This window comes from Carica papaya, chromosome 1 (genome assembly GCF_054855325.1).
Source record: "Carica papaya isolate Zhongbai chromosome 1, ASM5485532v1, whole genome shotgun sequence".
Classification (NCBI taxonomy): domain Eukaryota; kingdom Viridiplantae; phylum Streptophyta; class Magnoliopsida; order Brassicales; family Caricaceae; genus Carica; species Carica papaya.
Window position 1 is genome coordinate 3,637,696 of NC_142309.1, and position 21,603 is coordinate 3,659,298.

Consider the following 21,603-nt stretch of genomic DNA (forward strand, 5'->3'; position numbering starts at 1 on the left):
CATATCAATTGTAAAATATTGATATTTTTAGTGGGCTAGTGTAACTCATCCCCTTTATTTAATTATTTAAGGTTAGAAAGACCAAGATTCGTATTCTAAAATAGCAAAAAAGTTAGCGGTTAAAGATTGCTTTCCATTTTCCACTAGTTGCGCTTCGAAGGTCGACCTATAGGTTCTAGTTGTATTTTTTTATTATTATTTTAATTTCATTCAAGAGACATTTCCATAATTCTATTAGGCATTCTGATTAAATTGTGTAAGGAATGTAAATTCTTAATTTTTAATCGCTTCCACCAATACTTTATTAATTTAATATTACCATTCAGTTAAATTTCGGGTCGTTACAATAACTTTAATGATTAACATATTTTGTAACAATAACGTATAACATATTCGGATAAAAAGAAGTTTTGTAATGTTTATATTAGATAGCAATCAAATGATAAAAGAACATAATTTAACAAAAATAAAATGTATTTTATTTTATTTGAATGTTGACTAAAATTAGAAAAAAATTAAGTAATTAAAATATATTTTGAATTTATTTATCTCCCAAAAATAATTTAAAACTTTTATTTAAAGTCTTAGGGAATAGATTTAATTGGACACAATTTAAAAGGGAAGTACTTAATTATTTAGAATCGTATTTAATTATTAATAATTTATTATCATTATTTTTGGTGTCTGCGAGTTTCTATACGACGTCGTTACAAGGAGAGGGGATAGACTGGGCTAGAGCGGTGTGAAAAAAAAAAATAATAATAACAAGGCCCACCATAAAGGGTCGGGTCGGTTTTATCCAAGAGGAATCGCACGTGACGCGCGTGCCGGCGGCAGAGTTGAAGAAAAGGAAAGTCCAGTAACGGCGAGGAAGGAAATGGTACATATATCGAAGGCGCATAGGGGTGAATATAATATATGCACCCGCACACTGTAGAAGAAGGTATGTATAGAGGCGCACGGAGTACTCTCTCTGGAAAGGTTTCCTGTGAAGTCTCTGATGATTTTTGATTGTTATTCTCCGCCAGCGCTGAAGAGGAGGAGACTAACGAGCATTGATCCAATGGAGGCTGAATTAGCTAAGGTTTTTGCTATTCCCCTTTTCTTTCTGGATTTTACTTGGTTTTATAGTGATGGATCGATATGCGATTTGTCTTAAGACGGTTTTTTAGTTTTGAGTTTTGCTTGATTCCTGTTATGTGTCTTCTGCCCTTGCTTATGATCAGTTTGGTTGGGATTTTGAGATGATTGGAAGTGCAAGTAAAGTATCAGATATGAGGTTTCTTGATAATTGTCGAGGATTTAATAGTACTTTGAGGTAATTTGGCTGGTTTTTTCGAATTCACAGTGCTGAATTCATGGATGAGATATATAGTTTGCACAATGAAGCATCTTAAATATATGAATGTAGGCGTAAGGTGATATTTCATGGATGGGAACATATAGTTTCTGCTTACTCTTGTTAGAATAGGATAGTAGTCTGTATTTAGAGCTGCAAAGTTTATCTTATCGTGTTCCCTTTTCAGGCTGCTTGAATTAGTTTTTTTCCCCTTTTGAACCACCCATCATATTGGTGATTATGTTCTTCAGGACAATCAATAGAATAGTGATTATTTTTTCCCATTTGATATTAAATATTACAAGAAAATTTTGCCTAAGGCTTTTTTGTTTTCAAATTTGATTCATTCAATATCCTTGTATGTTTCTGTTTGATTGTTACACTGAAATTTTGGGTGGGTGTTTTCTCTAACATCAGTTGAAACTTGCTGCGGCCAAAGAAAATTTGGGACGAGAAATCTGCGTCTTTGAAACTTCAAGACTTTCTCAATCGTCAAATGAAGTGTCCAACCTTGGTATGAATTCTTAAAATATGTGCATACCCTATTCATTCCTGTTAGATGTAGTAAATCCATGTAACTCATATCTCTGACAGCACTTGTTGCTTTTCCCCTCTTCTAAATTTTGGGCAGACGAATCAGATGACTTCTATGAGTTCACTGCTGAAGATTATCACCGACTTTTGGCAACCAAAAAGGAAGGTAAAATATTTGATACTTGTACATGTCAATCTGAGCAAAGAGAACTGTTAGCCCTGCATCATACTTGTAATTTCTTCCTGCATAGCTTCCTCTGTATATGCGTTTATGAAAGTATGTAGTCATAACTTGCATCTGGTGTTTCATTCCTTCACTTTTAAAATGGGATAATTGGACAGATAAATTCTTAAAGACAAGAAAAATTAGAGAAGCAGAAGAAGCAGCTCGCCGTGCAAGAATAACGAAGGTACATATAGGAACTTTCTTGTTCTTTGTTAGTTGAGTTTTATTTTTAGAGAATCTATTTGAGTTGTGTACGTATAGGTAATGTGTTTACTTATGGTATGCAGGCTGTAGTTAGAGTTCGGTTTCCTGATAATCATACTCTAGAAGTGACATTTCATCCGTCAGAAACAATGCAATGTTTAGTCGACCTTCTCATGAAAGTAGTTGCTCGACCTGATCTACCATTCTATTTATGTATGTAGTTTTAAATACAACCATTCTTGTGGTAAATTGTTTGAAAGACCTCTTTTCATGCCAAAACATATTAGAATATGGTTATGTTGTCACAGATACTGCTCCGCCTAAGAAGCAGCTAAAAGACATGTCCCAGGATTTCTACTCTGCAGGTTTCATTCCTGGTGCAATTGTGTATTTTTCATACGATCTGCCAAAAGGTTAGTTATATTTCGGGAGGACTGGGATTTCTTTCTTTTATTTTCTGAGACCGAGATGGATCAGGAAGATTATCACACATAATTAAATATTTTTTTCTTCTAATGCCAACCTCATTGTTGAGTATCATAAAAAAATATTTCAGGATATTGAAAATTATAGATTTTATATTTGATCCCATACATAAGCCTTGTGAGTAGGCCCTTTATCGACAAGATGCAGATGCTAGGTTTTGTAGCTGCCAGTTACAGATGAAGTGGTTACCTTTTATCTTTTCCTTCCCACCAGCTTCCCTATTATCTTTCGAAATAACGTTTTTGAATTAAATTTGGGATGAGTATAGTGTCATTTTGCATACTGAAATCTAGTCCTGCAATTCTTTTTATGATAATTCAGTTTATATGTTTTGGTTTTGTCATTTTACATAGAATTCTTAATTTTTAAGAGAGCATCTATTTGTGAATGAACTTTGCAATGCAAGTACATGGAATGTCCAGGAAATACATATCAAACTAAAAGAACAAACAACAAAAACGCGATAAGACAAAAGCTTAAAAGAACTAGTGTTTTTATGTAAACTAAAAGAATATATATCTATATATATTATAATTTATCCTTGAATTGCAATAAACTTAAACCAGAATGGTAAAATTGATACACTGTTGTTAAATTTATGTTTGTTTCAATTTAGAATTTTCAGTTTGCGAATGAATGTAAATTCTTGTCTGTACCTTTCTTGGCTGCATAAAAATTGTCTTTGCTTCCATGCTTCTGACAGGTGACAATTCTCCATCCTCAAATGAAATTCCCTTCCTAACAGAAGAGATTATGGCATTGAACGGTTTGGAAATCATGGTGGAGCAGGAAGAACCTGTTCAGACAGAACAGGAACCTGCAGTTCCCAGTCCCAGCCCTTCCCCTGCTACGACTCAGGAGAGCAAGGCTGCCGGAAAGAAACCTGCAAAGCCAAAATGGTTCAAAATGTAATCCGGATCAGTCAGAACATGTGCTTCTCATTCTCCTGCTTAGACCATTTCCTTTTCTTTTTCCTTTGCAATTGAAATGCTTGGTGGTACGTTCATGCTGCTAACCTCTGAAGCCGAGCTTCGATGTGCCAACCTGCAGCAGCAATATGCATTCTTTCAACATGATGGGAAGCTGTAATGAGGTTTTAAGCCAGTCAATGGAGCTTTTTCATATAGAAGCGCTTTTTTTAAGACTGTAAAATGTTTACTCTGTTAAATTGGTGATGTAACTCAAATATCTATATTATGTTTAGAAGACAGATTTCTTTTCTTCACCCTTTTCCTCTTTAGTGTTCTTTCTAAGCTTTCCAGGCTTAATTTACTGGGAAGTAAGCTTTCACTTATACTTTTTTTTTATTTTTTTTAAAAACTGTAGTTTGATGACCTTAATTTGAAGGGAAAAAAGAAAATTATTGTTTAATTTATTTACAAGTTCATACTTATTTTAATTAAAAAATATTTAAACTTAATTTCATGGAATGCAAAATAACTTATTCTAACTTTACATTAAAATTTTATGTGAACTCATATTCTGTAATTTAGTATTAAATTCTAATAAAATAAATATGAATTTATTAATAAATTCTATATTTATTTCAAGCATCTAAGAGAATAATTGCTGTTTAGGCTTTGGATTTATTGGGCCTATGGAAAAGTTGTTCGTACATTGGGTTGGGTTTGGGTCGGGTCGGGTCTCAATTTTAAATTATCTACGGGCCCGCCCGAAATCCATATATGCATTTATGTGGCCCAATTACCCTAACCTATTTAAAATAATTTTATATAATTCACACATAATTAAACTCGTACAAATTACAATATAAATTAATTGGTATAATATTTTTATTTTTATTATTCTCAGCTAAAATTGGTATTTCCACATTAATTTTGGTTTAAACGTATTTTATTTTCAATAATTTTTTGTATTTTAGTTATCAATTCGAATAGTTTATATATAATTTACTTAAATTTAAAATATTATTTTTATTCAAAATTAATATTATATTGTTATTTTTTAAAAAAAGACTTGATGTTATTGTAACATAATTTATTATTACATAATTAATATTTTAGTTTCAAAATTAAATAAAAATAACATTGAAAGTCAAATTAATAAATGCCTTGAATCATAATATTCCATTTTATTTTGACTTTCCGCTCAAGAGCAATGTACGTACACCCATACCTGAAGAGCTCATTCATTGAATACATAATATACAGTTTCATCTTCCACCCATAAATATTTATTTATTATTTTCATTGCTGTTAATTTAATTAGCTAATTAAATTGATTTTTTTAAAAAATATTTAAATATAACATAATTGTTATATTTTCTACCATAAAATTTAAAGAAATTAAATGTTTAAAATTAAAAAAAAACATAATATATTAAATTGTAAAGAAAAAAAATATTATAACAAATATAAAATTTTAAAAACTAAATTGATAATATGAATTTTATTAATTTATATAAATTTCGATATTTTTGGTTCATTTTTTTCTTTAATTTTTAATTTAAAAATATTATGTAAATTAATTTTGGGTTTGATGCCACACTTACTTTGAGTAAAAGCACTTTTCAACAATCACACCTAAAAATCAAACTAATCATCAATCACTAAATATTTTAAGACAAGGACAAGCTTTCTGCCTATCCAGAATCATATATACCTACTCAATTATCATCACAATTAGTTCAACTTAATATTACCAAACTAATAAATTGGTTATTATATTATTTTTTAATATTCGGATCGGTCAGTATACTTACTTTTTTACTCATTTAATCTTCTTACTCGTAAAAATATATAAATATTAATCAATATTTAATTATATTAGTAATTTATTATACATGATAATAAATTCAACGCGTGAATGTTTCTTATTAATAGTTTTATGTTATATGTCACGTAAGATTTAACATATAAAAAAATAAATTTTAATTATTTTTATAATAATATTTATAAAATTAAAGTTGAAGAATATTAAATTAAAATAAAATAGGATACCTCTATGAATTTAATTTTTATAATTTTATGTTTTTAATTTTTAAGTTTCTTATTATATTAAAAAAATAAATATTAATATATTTACGTACGTGTCAGTATGTAACGGCCCCGAAAATTTAAATGAAATATATGTATTAAAAATATCAAATGCGGAAGCGAAATAAAAATTTTGATTAACATCCCTTACATAATAACCAAAACGTACTCAAAACATGAAAGAACAAACTAACTAAAAGAGATACTCGAAATAAAAATTATAAATATAACTATGGAGTCTTTAGGCGTCCCATTCGCCGTCTTCCTACGGAACGGGCTCAGGAACAATGTCTTCCTGATCTGAAATGGTTAAATAAGGAATGAGCTACACCAGCCCAATAAAGACATCACACTATCTCACCGCCACGGAAGTAAAAGTGGGTAGAAAATAAAAATGACCAATGAAGCATAATTTATAACGAACTCGTTTATTAATATAAAAACTTTTACTGTTCACTTACCTCGGTGAGATCAGTGAAAATGACATATGAAAGCAATAACATTATCATCATCATGAAATCATATAAACTGTATAATATAACACTTACCATTCCTTTGTATTTCAATCATTAAACAACATATTTTCCTCTTTTACCAGCCTACTAGTATCCATAGGAATCCATAGGGGGTTCCTACTACCCGTGAACCATTAACATTACAACCTGATTCCAGGGCCGTCCCCATGCCCCGTCCGGTATGGGCGCCAAAACCATGAACCTCAATATCCCGTCCGGTATGAGGGTGAAATGGGCCATCCCCATACTCCGTCCGGTATGGGCACCAAAACACATAAGGTCTCCATACCCCGTCCGGTATGAGAGACCACGTTCCCGGTAGGGTTCCCTACGGACCCGGTCCGTCTACCATCTCTCAGGATATCTAGTCAGACTGTCCACATTTTTCACTTATCAATTCACATAACTTTTTTGTCTTTTTTCTTAATCTCAATCATCCAATCATACATAACATGTAAACCAGTAATTGACACCAAATAAGACAATACAGTATCAGCTTCACCATAATACAAACCATAATAAAAGAAACCATGATTCATGCATACGAGACCATAACATAATTACATCAAACATCATGCTGCATTTAATACTGAAAATTAGATCAAACAATAACAGACCAACACTGTATCAGACTCGGGCTCTATTGGCAACCTTAATCAATTATACATCTATAAAGTCACATAGTACAGTTTAACTATTTATTTAGCTTTAATACAGTGATAGGAAATAGGATGAGGGGTCCTTACTTGTTTCGGGGTCTGAATTCGACTCTACAGTGTGCCTACAGACTGTCCCTAATTTTCCTGAATTTTTTTCGGAAAACTGAAACGCACTACCGGTACTTGCACGTGTCCCAAAAAAATTTCAAATCAGACCTAGGCCCCTTTCGGCCAATATCGCGATTCACCTCGGGTTGGCCGTTTTCGGTCGAATTCGGTCACACTTGCATCTGTCCCTGCGATAAAACAACCCTAGGGCCCTCGGTGGGTTAAAAAATCACGAAAAACCGAAACTTACCAGCAGCGGTGCTCTCGGGTGCGGCGACTCCTCCGGTGTGAGTTTTGTTTTGACGTTTGACTCCGATCAACCTGTAGAGAAAAGAACGGTGATCACAGTGGTATAAAAATTACATCAAATGGAGGCCGGAAAGGGCCTCATCGGAGGCAAAAACCGAGGAGGGGCGCCGCAGCGCCGCTGGGCTTCGGCTGGGTTTTTCGGCCGTTTGGTCGGTGGTTTGGCTCCGGTTTGGCCATATGCGGACTCAGCATCAAAAAACGAGCAAAGGGGAGAAAATTTACCTCGATCGGCGGTCGAAAACTTCACCGGTGCGGCGGCGGCCGGCTCCTCCGGTGTCTGATTCTTCATCTCCGGCGAGGCACTGGCAGCTAGGGTTTTTGTGGTTAGGTGTGGGTGGGGTTATTTATACCCTTTGCCTTTAATTTCAACCATTCATCAAGATTAAATCTGGACCGTTCGATCGCGATTTAATTGGGATTAAATCTGGTCCGTCCATCGCGATGCAATCTGGGTCGTCCGTGCCTGATTGAATCTATGCCGTCCGTGCGCGTGAATCTGGGCCGTCCGATCGCGTGCACGCGGATCGCCCACGTGGCCCGTCCCCTGGTCAGCATTTTCTTGCCACATAGCGCGTCCTGGTTGGTCGGGGCCGCTGACGTGGCTGCTGACGTGGCACAGCTTTTTTAAATTGCATTTTGACCCCTGATTTCTGATTTTCTTTTCGAAAACATCCCCAGAATCCAAATTTTCACCCCTTTTTCCCAAAATCAATTTCAATTAAATCCAAATAATATTTTTACCCAATTTTATAATTATTATTATTTTATTTTCAAAAAATTAAATTAAATTAATTAAAAATAAAAAGAATTCAATAATTACAAAATAAAAATAATAACACTTGGGTGTTACAATGTATCACGTGATATATGATATAAAAATAATTATAAAAAAGTATGTGTCTAATTTTTTAGCACATGATAAATCTACTAATGGTATTAATGACATTTAACATATATGGTTCAATATACGTATTTTTGTAGATTAATCAAATAAATAAATAAAAATATTATTATTTAATCCAATTTAGATAATTAAAATAAATACATATACTAATTTAATATTTATGTTATTTTTAATTATTTATGTAATTTTTATTATTTTATATTATTCATGATATACTTAACAATAAATAATGACATAATGTTGATTTCGGTTACAATATCTTAGGTTTTAATTATTTTTTCATTAAAAATTAATCATACTATACATATTTAACACGTAATTAATATACTTCTACTTGTATTTTTAATTTATATATTAATAATCTTATTTACTAATTAACAAATCACAAAAATTGTAAATTTAAATTGATCATAAATTATATTATTTTGTTCAATTTAAAATTTAAATTAAAATATCAATCATGCTGTAACGGCTCCGGAAATTTAGAATGAAAAATGTGTATTAAAAATATCAAATGCGGAAGCGTAATAAAAATTTTGATTAACATCCCTTACACAAAAAACTAAAAACGTGCTCAAAATATAAAAGAACAAACTAACTAAAAGATATACTCAAAAATAAGAACTATAAATATAATTACGGAGTCTTTAGGCGTCCCCTTCGCCGTCTTCCTGCGGAATGGGCTCGGGAACAATGTCTTCCTGATATGAAATGGTTAAATAAGGAATGAGCTACACCAGCCCAGTAAATACATCACACTATCTAACCGCTACGGATGTAAAGGTGGGTAGAAAACACAAAAAAGACCAATGAAACATAATTTATAATAAATTCGTTTATCAATAATAAAATTATTTACTGTCCACTTACCTCGGTGAGATCTATAAAACAACATATGAAAGCAATAACATTATCACCATCATTAAATCATATGAACTGTATAACATAATACTTACCACGCCTTTGCATTTCAATTATTAAACAACACATTTTCCTCATTTACCAGCCTACTAGTATCCATGGGGATCCATAGGGGTCCCGCTACCCGTGAACCCTTAACATTTATAACCTGATTCCAGAGTCGTCTTCATACCCCGTCCGGTATGAGGGTGAAACGTATGGGCGCCAAAACACATAATGTCTCAATACCCCGTTCGGTATGAGAGACCACGTTCCCGGTAGGGTTCCCTACGCATCCAGTCAATCCACTATCTCCCAGGATATCTAGTCAGACTGTCCACATTATCCACTTATCAATTCACATAACTTTTTTGTCTTTTTCCTTAATCTCAATCATCCAATCATACATAACATGTAAACCAGTAATTGACACCAAATAAGACAATACAGTATCGACTTCACCATAATAAAAGAAACCATGATTCATGCATACGAGACCATAATATAATTACATCAAACATCATGCTGCATTTAATACTGAAAATTAGATCAAACAATAACAGACTAACACTGTATTAGACTCAAGCTCCATTGGCAACTTTAATCAATTATACATCTATAAAGTCACACAGTACAGTTTAATTATTTATTTAGCTTTGATACCGTGATAGGAAATAGGATGAGGGTCCTTACTTGTTTCGGGGTCTGAATACGGCTCTACAGTGCGCCTACAGACTGTCCCTAATTTTCTCTGAATTTTTTTTGGGAAACTGAAAACCACTACTGGTACTTGCACGTGTCCCAAAAATTCCAAATTAGACCTAAGGCCCCTTTCGGCCAATATCGCAATTCCGACACGGTGGCTTCGCCGTGCTCCAGCGATGGCAAGCGGCAGTGATTCGCCTCGGGTTGGCCGTTTTCGGCAGAATTCGGTTACGCTTGCATCGGTCCTTACGATAGAATAACCTTAGGGCCCTCGGTGGGCCGAAAAATTACAAAAAATCGAAACTTACCGGCGGTGGTGCTCTCAGGTGCGGCGGCTCCTCCGGCGTGAGTCGCGTTTTGATGTTTGGCTCCGATTAACCTGTAGAGAAAAGAACGTTGATCACAGTGGTATAAAATTTGCATCAAACGGAGGCCAGGAAGGGCCTCATCGGAGGCAAAAACCTAGGAGGGGTGCGGCAGCGCCGCTGGGTTTCAGCTGGGTTTTCTGACCGTTTAGCCGGTGGTTTGGCTCCGGTTTGGCCATAGGCGGACTCAGCGTCGAAAAACGAGCAAGGAGGAGAAAATTTACCTCGATCGAAAACTTCTCCGGTGCGGCGGCGGGTGGCGGCGACCGGCTCCTCCGGCGAGCACTGGCGGTTAGGGTTTCTTTGGTCAGGTGTGGGTGGGGGTATTTATACCCTTTGCCTTTTAATCTAAACCGTCCATCAAGATTAAATCTGGACTGTTTGGTCGCGATTTAATTGTGATTAAATCTGGACCGTCCATCGCGATGCAATCTGGGCCGTCCGTGCCTGATTGAATCTGGACTGTCCGTGCGCGTGAATCTGGGCCGTCCGATCGCGCGCACGCGGATCGCTTACGTGGCCCGTCCCCTGGTCAGCTTTTCCTTGCCACGCGACGCGTCCTGGTTGCCCGGGGCTGCTGACCGGGCCACTGACGTGGCTGCTGATGTAGTGCTGACGTGGCACAACTTTTCTAAATTGTGCTTTGACCCCTGGTTTCCGATTTTCTTTTCAAAAACACATCCAGAATTCAAATTTTCACCCATTTTTCCCAAAATCAATTTCAATTAAATCCAAATAATATTTTTACCCAATTTTATCATTATTATTATTATTAAATTAAATTAAATTAAATTAAATTAAATAAAAAATTAAATAAAATTTTAATAATTACAAAATAAAATAAATTGAAAAAAAAACAATAATAATACACTTGGGATGGTACACATGCATTATTAGACCATCACTCACGTGTAATTTAGTAAACAAATTAATTCATATTAATTGCTATAGTATTTAATATTAATCATAAATCCCATGTGATTATGTGAACCAACTTTCTATGTCATCTAAAAAAATACACTAAATTCTAAAATTATTTTTTATTATTTATTTTAAAAATACTTTACTCATTCGAAATTCAAATATAACTGCTTTTTCGTTTGAAAAAAAAAAATTCAAAATACCAATGACTTGACTTTGGTCAAACAAAACTACCTTTTGATTTGTGCTGTTTTGACTCTCCTAATAAGGTTCTAAGGAAGTTTCAAGGCAAAAAAATAAATATTATTTTATTTTTTAAAATAATAATTTAATTATAACGGTTATAATTAAAATAATTATTTATTACTTATTGTTATTAATGTTCTATTTGGATGATTTAGTAAAACATATTTTCTTAAAAATTATTTTTAAAATATGTAATTATAAATATTATTTAATATTTTTTATTATAAAATAAATAAAATTAAATATTTAAAACAAATAATAAATATTAATAACTAAATTATAATAAAAATATTAAGAATCAAATTGTAACTCGTATTATATTTTGTTGGTTAGTTTAATAATTTAACTCGAAACTATTTCATATGTACAAAATTTTACATTACATATCGAAATAATTAGTAATATATTCATACGCATAATAAAATAATAATAATTTAGTTAATTGATGTGTTGGCGATATTGTACTGAATTATTTTAAATATTTAAATTATATTCTTTGTTTGAATTTGTTTTTTTTTTAATATTATTATGATGTCAAATAAAATTTGAAACATATGGTAAATATATTTATATTAGTAATTTTGTGTATACATTAAATTATAAGTTGTGGTGTAATAATTTTTCTATCCCAAATAGGGAACTATATACCCAACTATTTAAATATAATTATTATGCAAGTTGAGTATTTTATAATGAAAATATAATGAGTGATGGGAAGTAATGTAATTTTATAATTACTTATAAATATGTGATTGTGAAATTAATAAAAATTATTATAGTTAAAAGTTAAAAATACAAAATTTTATATAAAACAAATAATATCATCAACTTATATATATATTTTTTGTAATTAAATAAGCTTCAACGGTCAAGATCGAACCAATCCGGTCAATGATGTGACGGTTTGACTTTCCAGGCAAAATATCGGAAGCTAAGGAGTGTGATTCACGAGCATTAGTTGGTTCTCGAAGCACCTGATTATTCCCTTTTTTAAAATAAAATAAATTTTGTATTCTAGTACTTACAGATCACATTTGCAAAGTGGTCCATCTTAAACTATGATTTGCAGATTTCTCCCCCACGACGATTACCGTCAAATTTTATTTTGCATTTTGCTCCCCGTATATTACCGTATTTCTACTCGACTCCCTAAGCTTTCTGGATTTTATGGTGCACCCATGCATGAGTATTCATTGTCTACATGCATCCCTGTTGAAATTAAGTCTGACACGAAATAATTAAAAAATTATAATTATTTTAATTAATAAATAAAATATTATTCCCTATTTACTTCCACAGAATAAACTAATAAATCGGATCTCTTCATTAGTTGAAAACACCGGCTAATTTCTATTTTAATTAATTAATCTCGTAATAAATAAATATTAATTCATGAGTAAATATTAAAAATATTGCGGGGGAAAAATATAAATATGCAAAATAAGTGGGGGCCAAAGTGTGAAAACGGATTTAAAATTTTCCCTTGTAGACTACGGCGGCTAATGCTGAGAAGCCAAAGTTGACAAGATGAGTTGGTGAAAGAAGAAGAAGAAGAAGCTTAAGCAGAACAGTTATGCATACACCTACCATAAATATCTTATAAATAATTTCCTCTTTGCTCGAGATACTGACGGACTATATCCTTCTATTAGGTTGAATCCGACCTGAATTATTTTTCGAAATCGCAGTTCAATCTCTAAGGTTTATTCTCGTTTCTTTCCATCTTGGTTTTTTTTTTGTTTTTTTTAAATGATGAACGAGTAATCGTGTGTTCGACTTTGCGGAATTGGTTTTGTTTGGATCTGTCGGTTTGTTTTGGTTCCTGAGAATTTGGATCCATGCAGCGAGCTTCTCGTTTGTTTGGTTTTCTAATTTTGATTTTGAAATTTCCTTGTTTGTTTAAATTCGTGATTCTGTAGCTGGAACGGGTTCAAGGATCTTTTTTTTCTTTCCAAATTCAATAGCGTGTTTGTTTCCATGAAATCGAAGAAATGGGGAGGGAATTTAGATTCATGATCTTGTTTATTATGCTAGTCGAGGAATTTTTGTTAGCTACCGTGGGGCTGGATCATGTAAAAGTGTTTCTCTGATCATCGTTTACTGGTAGATTGAATCATTTATATAGTTGTGTTAAAATTCTGGATCAAGTGATGGATGTTGCAGAACAGGAGTTGGAGAAACTTCTTTTCATGGCAAAGAGTAACTACTTAACTGCCTTTTTCCAGTTCTTGGCCTTCTGGAAAATGGGCAAAAATCAGTGATAGACAATTACTTGGATACGAGTTCAATATCTGTTTTTTTTTTAATTCGTGTTTTTCTCCTATCAGGTTTCCGAAGGATAATTCTGTTTGTATTTTGGGTTTGAAGATGGGAACAAGTCAAAGCCAGTGGTCTGTTGAGAAGAGGTCTAGTTTTAGGAATGATTCATTCTCAAGGGAGGATGAGAATGTTCCTGAAACTGGGTGTCTCTCAATCATCGTGCTTGGTGCTTCTGGTGATCTTGCCAAGAAGAAAACTTTCCCTGCACTTTTCCATCTCTATCGACAGGTAAGTGAGATATTTTTGTTGTTTTTGATAATGTTTTAACCACGAGTTTCCTTCCTTGTAGACTTTTCAGCAAGTGAAAGAAAGAGAAGGAAAATATTTATTTGTCTATGGCACAAATTAACCTCTAGTGCCCTCATTATCCGTTTTGGTTATGTATGATGTCCTTTGTATTGATTTTCATTTAGGGGTTTCTACCATCAAATGAAGTTCACATCTTTGGGTATGCAAGAAGTAAGATTTCAGATGATGACCTGAGGAAGCGCCTTCGTGGGTGAGATGATCATGTCTTTTTTCTTAACCTTTTCTTTCAAGAAGGCTGAGCAGTATCATTAGAACAAAGTGTTTTATTTCCTATTGGTTTGTCATTGTGTATATTAAGTGATATGGACGGCAACATATTTGCATTTCAATTTCTGAGGTGGAAGTTGAAAGAAGAGTCCGTGTACTGCTGTTGACTTTTTTTTTTGAAAGAAGTACTGCTGTTGACTTATTGTTTCATCTTAATAGTCTACACTATATTTTTGTTCATTTTCATTTTTATATTCATTGCACGTTTCCTTCCCTCTTGTTCTCATTATTTATGTGCTATTGCTCAATCCATCTTTTCCTTTTCCCTTGAAATGTTTTCTTGAGCTTTTGATGAGTATGAAAAATATGGTGCTTCAATGGCTGTTTTGTGGTATCTGCAGATATCTTGTCAACGACAAGAACGCTTCTCCAGAAGATACAGAGTATGTAACAAAGTTTCTGCAACTGGTCAGTGCAATCAGCTCTGATATTCTACCACAGTTCCTGCATTATGCGTCAGGGTTGACATCTATTAACATGCAATTGTGGTTATTTTTTGTAGATTAAATATGTAAGTGGTTCTTATGAGACTGAGGAGGGATTTAAGTTGCTGGACAAGGAGATTTTTGAGCATGAGGTTTCTAAAAACAGTCAAGAAGGATCATCTCGGAGACTCTTTTACCTTGCACTACCTCCGTCAGTCTATCCTTCTGTTTGCAGGATGATAAAAAATTGTTGCATGAATAAATGTGAGTTTTTTAAGACCAGAATTGGCTTCCTATATACATTAGCAATTGGATTACATGCCAGGCTCTTTTCCTGCATTGCATGGAAACATTTGCATAGCCTCAACATGGAATGATCAAGTAGGCTAAAACTGAATGGCTCTGCTATATGGCCATGAGGATAAGCATTTTTTTTAGAACATCTAATAACAGCCTTATATGTTGTCTTCATATGAGCTTCTCCAGCTAATCTTGGAGGATGGACTCGGATTGTTGTTGAGAAGCCATTTGGCAAGGACTTAGAATCTTCAGAGAAACTGAGTTCCCAGATTGGGGAGTTGTTTGATGAGCCACAGATTTACCGTATTGATCACTACTTGGGAAAGGAATTGGTGCAGAACCTGGTAAGCTATTAGTAGACAGGTGACATGCGAAATTTCATTAATTTTACTAGCTGTGCTCAAAATTTACCTTTGTGTTTCTTGCAGTTGGTCCTTCGATTTGCAAATAGGATGTTTTTGCCCCTGTGGAACCGTGACAATATTGACAATGTACAGGTAAAATTTTCAGCTTATGATTTTGCAGATTAGGACAAGAACTTGGGGTTGGACTGATACACACATGATTACAATAGTACTGTGCATTTATTTCAATATTGCTTTTGTTTCTTTGGCAGATTGTTTTCAGGGAAGATTTTGGAACTGAAGGTCGTGGTGGATATTTTGATGAATATGGGTATCTCTATAATTTCCAATCTTCTGAATTTCTTTTTAAAATCAATTATTCTTTGGTAAATTTAAATTTCCTTTTTAAGTGGACCTACATGGTCTCAAGTATGGATCAAGTTTCCATGAATGACTTATATTCTCATTTTTTTTGTGCAGTATTATCCGTGATATCATTCAAAATCATCTACTGCAGGTGAGTCCTTATTGATTTGAAGACGATTCATGTAGTTAAGAAATGCAAGCTTTATGATCATGTATATTTTCTTAGAATAAATGATTTGTCTATACACACACAGACAGGTGCATGCGTTAAAATCTCTGTGGTGTCACATTTCTAGAACTATCATTTTGGTGAATTTTATTAACTTAATACTTAAAAACATGCATCTGATTCGCTGATCTGAAAAATTTTGTGTATTGGTGCTCATTGTCTGGCCTTATGCAGTAGCTTCCATTGCTAGGACTTTGCCACACAGCCTCTATTGAGTGCCCTTCCTTCCATGAAAAGTACTAGAAAAATGAAAAACCTCAATAAAAATGAAAATAACCATAGAAAGAATGAGGAAAAGAAAAGAAGAGAAAAGTCTTTCTTACTCTAGCTCTTATGTTTCTTGCAGGTTCTTTGTCTTGTGGCCATGGAGAAGCCTGTATCTCTTAAGCCAGAGCACATCCGTGATGAGAAAGTGAAGGTTGGTGTGCCTTCATTTGCCTCTGGAAGTTTTTCTATCCTGTTACATTATTTTTTGAGACCACCGTAATATCTATCGTCAACCAGTATGTATGCTTTATTGCTAAATGGAGGGCAGTCTATGAACTTTGGAATGTTCAATTATAGAGATGGACCTCTTTCTCATGAGACTTCTTGTTCAGCATGTTTCCTCTCAGTCAATGGCGTTCCACTGACTGATTATTGTGTGAAATGCAGGTTCTTCAATCAGTAGTTCCTATTAACGATGATGAGGTTGTACTTGGACAATACGAAGGATATAGGGATGATCCGACAGTTCCGGACCACTCTAACACCCCGACATTTGCTACTATGGTTCTTCGCATACATAATGAAAGATGGGAAGGTACCATGCATTTTCATTTCCCTTTCAATGCCTATTTACAGTTTGAGGGCAACATATGGATTCGGACATCGACATTTCACTTCCGATGATGTGAGTCAAAATAATTACTGTTTATTGATTTATTTGTTCATTAATTATTTTTCAGGTGTTCCATTTATACTAAAAGCAGGAAAAGCATTGAATTCAAGGAAGGCAGAGATACGTATTCAGTTTAAGGAAGTGCCTGGCGACATATACAAATGTATGCAATTGGGCTTTTTGCATTCTGACTAACTTCTGTTCAATGATTCTCGAGCTTAGTTATAATTCATCTATGGTCATCCATCTTATACCAGATTCAGTTTAATATATAACTATCATGATTGCTTTCCTGATAGATAACATGAACATTGGGTTTTTACTTCAGTGAAATAAATAAAAAGGCAATCAGGTATAATTCCATATCATGGTTGTGGGTATAGCTAGACAGCCATGTATGAATGAATATATTCCACCAAATTGTTGCTCTAGAAAAAGTTCCACCGGGTCAGTTTTAAGCCAAGTTTTTGTGCATGGAACTGCAATGTCACTGATGAATAGATCCTTGTGTACTAAGTCATTCATCCCTTAAAAATAGGTGCAATTTGTTATAAGAAAAAATGCTGGCTGTTTTTATGTCTGTACATGGAACTGCAGTGTCAATGATAAATAGATCTTTATCTACTAAGTAAATCATCGCTTAACAATATGTGCAATTTGTTAATAAGTGAAAATGCTGCCTGTTTGTTAGTGTGAAGTGATCAACTATCTGATTTTATGCCATATATTTTCTTCCTGTATGTCTTATTCTAAGTTCTAGTAGCACTCAAAATTTTATTCTCTATTATGGATTAGGTCAAAAGCAAGGGAGAAATGAATTTGTGATACGCTTGCAACCTTCCGAAGCCATTTACATGAAGTTAACAGTAAGTCTCTGATTTTTGATAGTGTCATTGTGATTGTTCCCAGACACCTAACCTGGTTTCTGCTTATTGGTTTTGTTTGATGTTTTTCACGGATTACACATCTATTATTCTGGCTGGAAAAGTGATCCAATGCAATAACTTCTATGTTATGGTTGTGAATCAGACCTTGAAATAATATTATTCCAAAATTAATGAATTATCATTTTCTTTTTTGCTTTTGGCACTGTATAACAACCTGAATTGCTTTTTATTGAAAGATTTTCTCTAGCTCTGGTAAATATGTCTAAAATGTCCCATCCACAATGTGGCCTGGCTTTTTTTGAAATATATATAGAGATTCGAAAATTGTTCATGTAGATATCTGACTGTCCTCGTTATGCGTTTGATTCTCCCATCAGGTTAAGCAGCCTGGTCTAGAGATGTCAACTGTGCAAAGTGAACTAGACTTATCATACAGGCAGCGCTATCAAGGTGTTGCAATACCAGAGGCATACGAACGTCTAATTCTCGACACGTACAATTCTACCCCTCCTTTGTTCTGAATTTTCTTTTCTTTTATGAATCCATTCTGATAATCATTTTACCTTAAAGGTGCTGGAATGAGATTAGTGTTGCATCAGTGATAAGCACAGAGTCTAATGACAAGCTATACATCTTAAACTGAAAATTTTTGTCTTGCAGGATTAGAGGTGACCAGCAGCATTTTGTTCGAAGGGATGAATTGAGGGTAAGAAATTCATACACTAAGGTTATATTTAAAATAAATTGATAAATTTTGTTAAATTCTTTCAGAAATACGAATTTAGTTTGACCAGAAAGGTGGTGAAGTTTTTATATAAAGTAATAAAATTGACCTCATTGTTAATTTCAATTAGAATTAGGGTATCAAAAAATGAAATGCATTGTACTGATTTTATTTAAAATTAACTGGGGGATATTTTCTTATCTTCAAATGGAACTTTTATATCCTCCATTTTAATTTGAAAGTAACTAAGGGATTCATTTCTTCTCTTCAGCTAGAACTTTTATATCCTCCAAATTAAAATAACTGTTGATGTTCAAATAAATTCCACAAGTTCTTGTTTCAAACATGGCGTAAAAGAATATCATAGTAATAATTTGAGTGTTTGTCTCTGATGATTCTATTCTTTCAATAAACAGGCTGCATGGGAAATTTTCACGCCTCTTCTTCACAGAATTGACAATGGTGAAATGAAGTCAATTCCGTACCAACCAGGCAGCCGAGGCCCTAAAGAAGCAGACGAGCTGCTTGCCAAAGCCGGCTACGTTCAAACTCACGGCTACATCTGGATTCCTCCCACATTATAGAAAGGTAGCTTCCACATCCTACATACGCCGAAGAAGCTGGGATTTTCTTGCCCCTTCCCCCCTCCCTTTCCACCTATTGCTTTGATAGTCCTATGTTCAATAATGTGTTTTACCTAATGGTCCCATATCTAAGATCTATGTACCGGGGCCTGTTGTTTTTTTGTCTGTTGATAATTTGATTAAGCTCAGGAGATCTATGTGAAGTTCTCAGAGCTTGAATCCGATATGTTGTGTAAAATAAGTAAGTTTTGAGTAATAAAAAAGCTGTTTGGACTTCTTTTGTAATCTATGTTCCTGAGTTCTTCCGTTGCATTCAAACAATCTTCTTGCGTGTAGTGTAAGCCATTGTTTTTGAGGTACTTGCCTTAGGTTATGTATTGCTTTGTCTTCACAAAATTAACAAGAAGGAGAATATTATTCTAGCTCTTGAAACAAATACCCATGATGTTGTAGGCTTCTTTTGAAGAGAATAAAATAAAATATTAAACAAATTAGCATATTAATTGATATTTATTACAATTTAATTCTTTAAGTTTAATCTGTTTTAAAATTTAAATTTTTATTTATTTTTTTTAATAAAAAAAGTAAAATAATGGGTTAGAAATTTTAAAATATAATTTATTTTAAATTTTAAAATAATTAAAAAAATTGTTCTTTCATAATAAAATATATATTTTTTTTAATTCAATGCAAGTGTGAACTATATTTTCTATTAATATATTTACTGATTTTATAAACTAAGCTTACTGGAATATTCTCTTTTGAAGAATATCTTTTCCACATAGCTTGCAAATTGGAATATGTGTATAAATAAATTGGAGGAGAAGTAAACCCTCTAAAAAGATACTTTAACCCCATTGTATAAAATAAATAAATACATAAATAATAAATTTAACATTTTTATATTAATTATTAAGATACATTTTATATAATTTAATTATTACTATTTTCTATTTATTTTAAACGTATAATTTTTTATATTTTAACAAAAAAAAATTAAAATAATTATCCTATATTTGTATACTTTTAAAAAAATTATATGAACTTATTTAATTTTTTAAATATTTTTATATGTAACACTTTAACTCGAAATTTGGTCAGAAATTAATTTTAACATTTTAAATATATAAAAAAAATTATTTTTAAATTAATTTATTTTAATTTTTAGTTGAATTTATAAAAAAATAGTTTATGGATGAAATTAAAAATAATTTTGAAAAAAAAATGGTGAAAATTTAAGTTCGAGGGGTGTTTTTGAAAGAAAAATCAGAAACTGGAGGTCAAAGTGCAAATAAAAAAATTTTTGCCACGTAGGACCGCTCAGTTAGCGACCCCGACCAATCGGAGTACGCTGCGTGGCAAGACACGCTGACGTTGATGCCATGCGAGCAATCCGCGTGCCTCGCGATTGAACGGTCCCGGATTGATATCACGCGCATGGACGGTCTGAAATTGTTCCTCCTTTAAACGCGATCGGACGGTCGAGATCAAATCGCGATGAACGGCTCAGATTCATTTCATATTTAAACGCAATCAGATGGTTGAGATCAAACACGATGAACGATCCAGATTAACGCGAGATGAATATAAATATTTCGCATCGTACTGAACCCAAACCCTAGCCACCAGCTTCCAACTGAAGAAGAAGAACCAGTCGCCGGAGAAGGGAACCGACCGTTGACCGCGGTCGCACTGGAGCCACTTCCAACCGCTAAAAAAGGTAAAAATTCTCTTATCCGCTCGGAATTTGATTCTGAACACCCCTATGGCCAAATCGGAGTAAAACGAACGGTGGGTGAGCCGAAAACCACTGGTAAAACTCGCAACCTCCTTCGATGAGCCCCTTCCCGTTTTTCATTTCGTGTGATTTTTTCACCGTTGTGTTCACCGTTCTGTTTTCTACATGATGACCAAAGAAAAACTCCTAACCGCGAAGGTGAGTTGGTGGAATCGCCGCACTTGAAAAATTATACCGTCGATAGGTTTCCGTTTTCTGATTTTTTCGGCCAACCAAAGTTTTCTAAAGTATTTTTTTACAAGGATACGTATAAAGCCGGCCAAAACTGGTCAAAACTAACCGAAAATGGCCAGACCGAGACAAAACCACCACCACGGGTGGTGGTGCCATCGTCAGAGCACGGCGGTGCCGCCGTGCGAGAACCCCAAAATTGGCTGGAAAGGATTTTTTTCACCGAATTTGGATTCCTAGAGTATTTTTAGGTATATGACAAGTGTTTTAGATTCCATAGGGATAATTCAGGAAATTCAGGGACCGCCGATAGGCACAGTAGAAAGTTCGGTATTTCGAACACCAATTCGGGTAAGGATCCATCACCCTTTTCTCTGTTACGGTAAATTGAAGTTTAATAATTAATAATTGTGTGTTTTTATGAAAAATTAGAGAACCCTAAAAATAGTTACAAGTCACTAATGGAGTCGGAACTGGTTAGTTCACAGTCATTTTGATTTCCTGTTTATTTTTTCATGTTGTCTATATTTATTTACTATTATACTGTGCGTAACTCAATTGATGATTTTTAGGGTCTTTTTGA

At 33.6% G+C, this 21,603-nt stretch overlaps 2 protein-coding genes across 4 annotated transcripts; both read left to right on the plus strand.

Annotated features, from left to right (window-relative positions):
• Positions 1–850: 850 nt before the first annotated feature.
• Positions 851–3,901, plus strand: PUX1 (plant UBX domain-containing protein 1). 2 transcript variants are annotated; one of them, XM_088214841.1, is made up of 8 exons: positions 851–943; positions 1,029–1,084; positions 1,757–1,853; positions 1,971–2,039; positions 2,216–2,283; positions 2,387–2,516; positions 2,612–2,716; positions 3,493–3,844. In XM_088214841.1, the coding sequence occupies exons 1-8, from the start codon at positions 919–921 to the stop codon at positions 3,699–3,701; spliced, it is 759 nt and encodes a 252-aa protein (XP_088070967.1). In that variant the 5' UTR covers positions 851–918; the 3' UTR covers positions 3,702–3,844. The 2 variants fall into 2 exon arrangements, with proteins under 2 accessions (XP_088070967.1, XP_088070964.1); XM_088214838.1 differs by having other exon boundaries at positions 876–1,084; positions 3,493–3,901.
• An 8,981-nt stretch (positions 3,902–12,882) lies between these two features.
• LOC110808969 (glucose-6-phosphate 1-dehydrogenase 6, cytoplasmic) lies at positions 12,883–19,336 on the plus strand. Of its 2 annotated transcripts, XM_088214848.1 has the most exons (17): positions 12,883–12,987; positions 13,070–13,118; positions 13,745–13,964; positions 14,150–14,235; positions 14,654–14,720; positions 14,815–15,001; positions 15,224–15,381; positions 15,466–15,534; positions 15,654–15,712; positions 15,862–15,898; positions 16,323–16,394; positions 16,631–16,778; positions 16,924–17,019; positions 17,652–17,722; positions 18,121–18,236; positions 18,404–18,449; positions 18,884–19,336. In XM_088214848.1, exons 3-17 carry the CDS (start codon positions 13,785–13,787, stop codon positions 19,049–19,051), a joined length of 1,560 nt encoding a protein of 519 aa, XP_088070974.1. In that variant the 5' UTR covers positions 12,883–12,987; positions 13,070–13,118; positions 13,745–13,784; the 3' UTR covers positions 19,052–19,336. The 2 variants fall into 2 exon arrangements, with proteins under 2 accessions (XP_088070974.1, XP_088070973.1); XM_088214847.1 differs by having other exon boundaries at positions 12,981–13,118.
• The last annotated feature ends 2,267 nt before the right edge of the window (positions 19,337–21,603 follow it).

Bases quoted from the DNA above. Each gene is read 5' to 3' on its own strand.
- PUX1 (XM_088214838.1), top strand. From the start codon at position 1,001: ATGATTTTTGATTGTTATTCTCCGCCAGCGCTGAAGAGGAGGAGACTA. The intron at 1,854-1,970 runs GTATGAATTCTT...AATTTTGGGCAG, and splicing joins AAATGAAGTGTCCAACCTTG to ACGAATCAGATGACTTCTAT. The intron at 2,040-2,215 runs GTAAAATATTTG...ATAATTGGACAG, and splicing joins TTTGGCAACCAAAAAGGAAG to ATAAATTCTTAAAGACAAGA.
- LOC110808969 (XM_088214848.1), top strand. From the start codon at position 13,785: ATGGGAACAAGTCAAAGCCAGTGGTCTGTTGAGAAGAGGTCTAGTTTT. The intron at 15,382-15,465 runs GTAAGCTATTAG...TGTTTCTTGCAG, and splicing joins AGGAATTGGTGCAGAACCTG to TTGGTCCTTCGATTTGCAAA. The intron at 15,535-15,653 runs GTAAAATTTTCA...TTTCTTTGGCAG, and splicing joins ACAATATTGACAATGTACAG to ATTGTTTTCAGGGAAGATTT.